At 50.8% G+C, this 3,437-nt stretch overlaps 1 protein-coding gene across 1 annotated transcript; it reads left to right on the top strand.

Annotated features, from left to right (window-relative positions):
- Positions 1-245: 245 nt before the first annotated feature.
- LOC138368159 (protein PBMUCL2-like) lies at positions 246-2,158 on the top strand. The gene is made up of 2 exons (XM_069330464.1): positions 246-722; positions 1,817-2,158. Exons 1-2 carry the CDS (start codon positions 246-248, stop codon positions 2,156-2,158), a joined length of 819 nt encoding a protein of 272 aa, XP_069186565.1.
- Positions 2,159-3,437: the final 1,279 nt, after the last annotated feature.

Here is a 3,437-nt window from a genome sequence, read left to right as displayed (position 1 = left end):
GCATGACAGTGCCACCCCTATCGTGACGCATGACAGTGATACCCCTGTCGTGACGCATGACAGTGCCACCCCTGGCGTGACGCATGACAGTGCCACCCCTGGTGTGACGCATGACAGTGCCACCCCTGGTGTGACGCATGACAGTGCCACCCCTGGTGTGACACATGACAGTGCCACCCCTGGTGTAACGCATGACAGTGCCACCCCTGGCGTGACGCATGACAGTGCCACCCCTATCGTGACGCATGACTGATACCCCTGGCGTTACGCATGACAGTGCCACCCCTGGCGTGACGCATGACAGTGCCACCCCTGGCGTGACGCATGACAGTGCCACCCGTGGTGTGACGCATGACAGTGCCACCCCTGGCGTGACGCATGACAGTGCCACCCATGGCGTGACGCATGACAGTGCCACCCCTGGTGCGACGCATGACAGTGCCACCCCTGGTGTGACGCATGACAGTGCCAGCCCTGGTGTGACGCATGGCAGTGCCATCCCTGGTGTGACGCATGACAGTGCCACCCCTGGTGTGAAGCATGACAGTGCCACCCCTGGCGTGACTCATGACAGTGCCACCCCTGGTGTGACGCATGCCAGTGCCACCCCTGGTGTGACGCATGACAGTGCCACCCCTGGCGTGACGCATGACAGTGCCACCCCTGGTGTGACGCATGACAGTGCCACCCCTGGCGTGACGCATGACAGTGCCACCCATTACGTGTGTCGGAAAATCCGACACCATTTAATAATCATACAGATAATAGCTGTATTGTATAAACAAGTTACCCATAGAAAACGTAACTTGTAGTGGAATTACCGTCGAAAGAAAACGGGATATCATCAATACATACTATTATAATTCACCACCTATTATGGTGGGAATTATTCTTAAATACATTAGTCTTTGGACTTTACCATCATAAAAACATCTTATATAAATTAACTTAATTATCAATATTAAAGTAGAGTAAATGTGACCCTTCTATCACTTTCTGAAATCTGGACAATGTAAGCCAGGCGTCGGAGTGGGGAAGGAGGGCAGCCATTGTTGTGTCACATCCGAGACGCGTGGAGCAAATTCGGCTCCTATCATATCTGGACAATGTCGGCCAGGCGTCAATAGTATGGAGTGTTAGATGCAGCCATTGTTTATACGAGACCAGAGGCTCACACGGGAGCAAATTCGGCTCCTGTTAATTTTACTTGGACGTAGTGTTATGGAAACCAAAGGTGTAACATTTATCACATGCTGTCAACAAATTCAAGTTAAGTGTTCTTTCCGAAACCCATGTATCTTTCATTTATGGCCATTAATGTCATTATATAGGGTGACCTGGTTAGAGCACGACATAGCCTCAAACTAAAGGTAATTAAGCCAGGTCTTTATTGTTCCATGTATAGTGTTTTCTCTGATATAGCTTGTCATATATAGGATTCTGGCTTCACAGCTAGCGCACTTTTGACAGGTCAAGACGAGGAAGCAAGATTTTGTGCACCAGTTACTGGGTGATGGAAGCTACCTCAAAGAGGATAATTTGGTGTCTACACCCTAGTTATACCTGGTGGACTAACCTGCTGTACTATAAGATAAGGAACCTCTTCAATGTATGTAGTCTAATTCTGTAGTTTGATTGGCTGCATATATATATAAACTAATAACCCCCCCCCCCCTAATGTGTAGAGGATCGATTTGTGAGATTAAGAGATTATTGCAGAAATACAGTCCACTTATCATTATACAAATTGCTATCGAAGTATATAAATTAACGTAAATATAAATTCATATAAATTAAATAAATATAAATCTCACAGGTCGGTTTCCACAGCGTGACGCATGACAGTGCCACCCCTGGTGCGACACATGACAGTGCCACCCATGGCGTGACGCATGACAGTGCCACCCCTGGTGTGACGCATGACAGTGCCACCCCTGGTGTGACGCATGACAGTGCCACCCCTGGTGTGACGCATGACAGTGCCACCCCTGGTGTGACGCATGACAGTGCCACCCCTGGTGCGACACATGACAGTGCCACCCATGGCGTGACGCATGACAGTGCCACCCCTGGTGTGACGCATGACAGTGCCACCCCTGGTGTGACGCATGACAGTGCCACCCCTGGTGAGCACATGACAGTGCCACCCATGGTGTGACGCATGACTGTGCCACCCATGGTGTGACGCATGACAGTGCCACCCCTGGTGTGACGCATGACAGTGCCACCCCTGGTGTGACTCAGCGCAGGAACCAACTTCTTATCTGTAACTTTTCTTGTAACTCACGAATGAAATTCACTGTGTTGACACCGTGACTTCCACACTGTGTTCAGAGTCCTATACACCCACCCGGCCCACACTGTGTTCAGAGTCCTGTACACCCACCCGGCCCACACTGTGTTCAGAGTCCTGTACACCCACCCGGCCCACACTGTGTTCAGAGTCCTGTACACCCACCCGGCCCACACTGTGTTCAGAGTCCTGTACACCCACCCGGCCCACACAGTGTTCAGAGTCCTGTACACCCACCCGGCCCACACAGTGTTCAGAGTCCTGTACACCCACCCGGCCCACACTGTGTTCAGAGTCCTGTACACCCACCCGGCCCACACAGTGTTCAGAGTCCTGTACACCCACCCGGCCCACACAGTGTTCAGAGTCCTGTACACCCACCCGGCCCACACTGGGCCGGGTACACAGGACATGAGAGGGTGTAGGGCGGTGTGCAGGACCTGTCCGTTAACCTCTAAATATTGGTGCATTTATAGCCCTAAATGTGTCCTTGTGTCTCAACCTTGTGTCCTTGTGTCTCAACCTTGCGTCCTTGTGTCTCAACCTTGCGTCCTTGTGTCTCAACCTTGTGTCCTTGTGTCTCAACCTTGTGTCCTTGTGTCTCAACCTTGTGTCCTTGTGTCTCAACCTTGTGTCCTTGTGTCTCAACCTTGTGTCCTTGTGTCTCAACCTTGTGTCCTTGTGTCTCAACCTTGTGTCTCAACCTTGTGTCCTTGTGTCTCAACCTTGTGTCCTTGTGTCTCAACCTTGTGTCTCAACCTTGTGTCCTTGTGTCTCAACCTTGTATCTCAACCTTGCGTCCTTGTGTCTCAACCCTGTGTCCTTGTGTCTCAACCTTGCGTCCTTGTGTCTCAACCTTGTGTCCTTGTGTCTCAACCTTGCGTCCTTGTGTCTCAATCTTGTGTCTCAACCTAGTGTCCTTGTGTCTCAACCTTGTGTCCTTGTGTCTCAACCTTGTGTCTCAACCTTGTGTCCTTGTGTCTCAACCTTGTATCTCAACCTTGCGTCCTTGTGTCTCAACCCTGTGTCCTTGTGTCTCAACCTTGTGTCTCAACCCTGTGTCCTTGTGTCACAACCCTGTGTCCTTGTGTCTCAACCTTGTGTCCTTGTGTCTCAACCTTGTGTCCTTGTGTCTCAACCTTGT

The sequence above is a fragment of the Procambarus clarkii genome, chromosome 24, assembly GCF_040958095.1.
Source record: "Procambarus clarkii isolate CNS0578487 chromosome 24, FALCON_Pclarkii_2.0, whole genome shotgun sequence".
In the NCBI taxonomy this organism is placed as follows: domain Eukaryota; kingdom Metazoa; phylum Arthropoda; class Malacostraca; order Decapoda; family Cambaridae; genus Procambarus; species Procambarus clarkii.
Note: the sequence above shows the minus strand (reverse complement) of the source record. Positions and strands in the feature narration are given on the sequence as shown.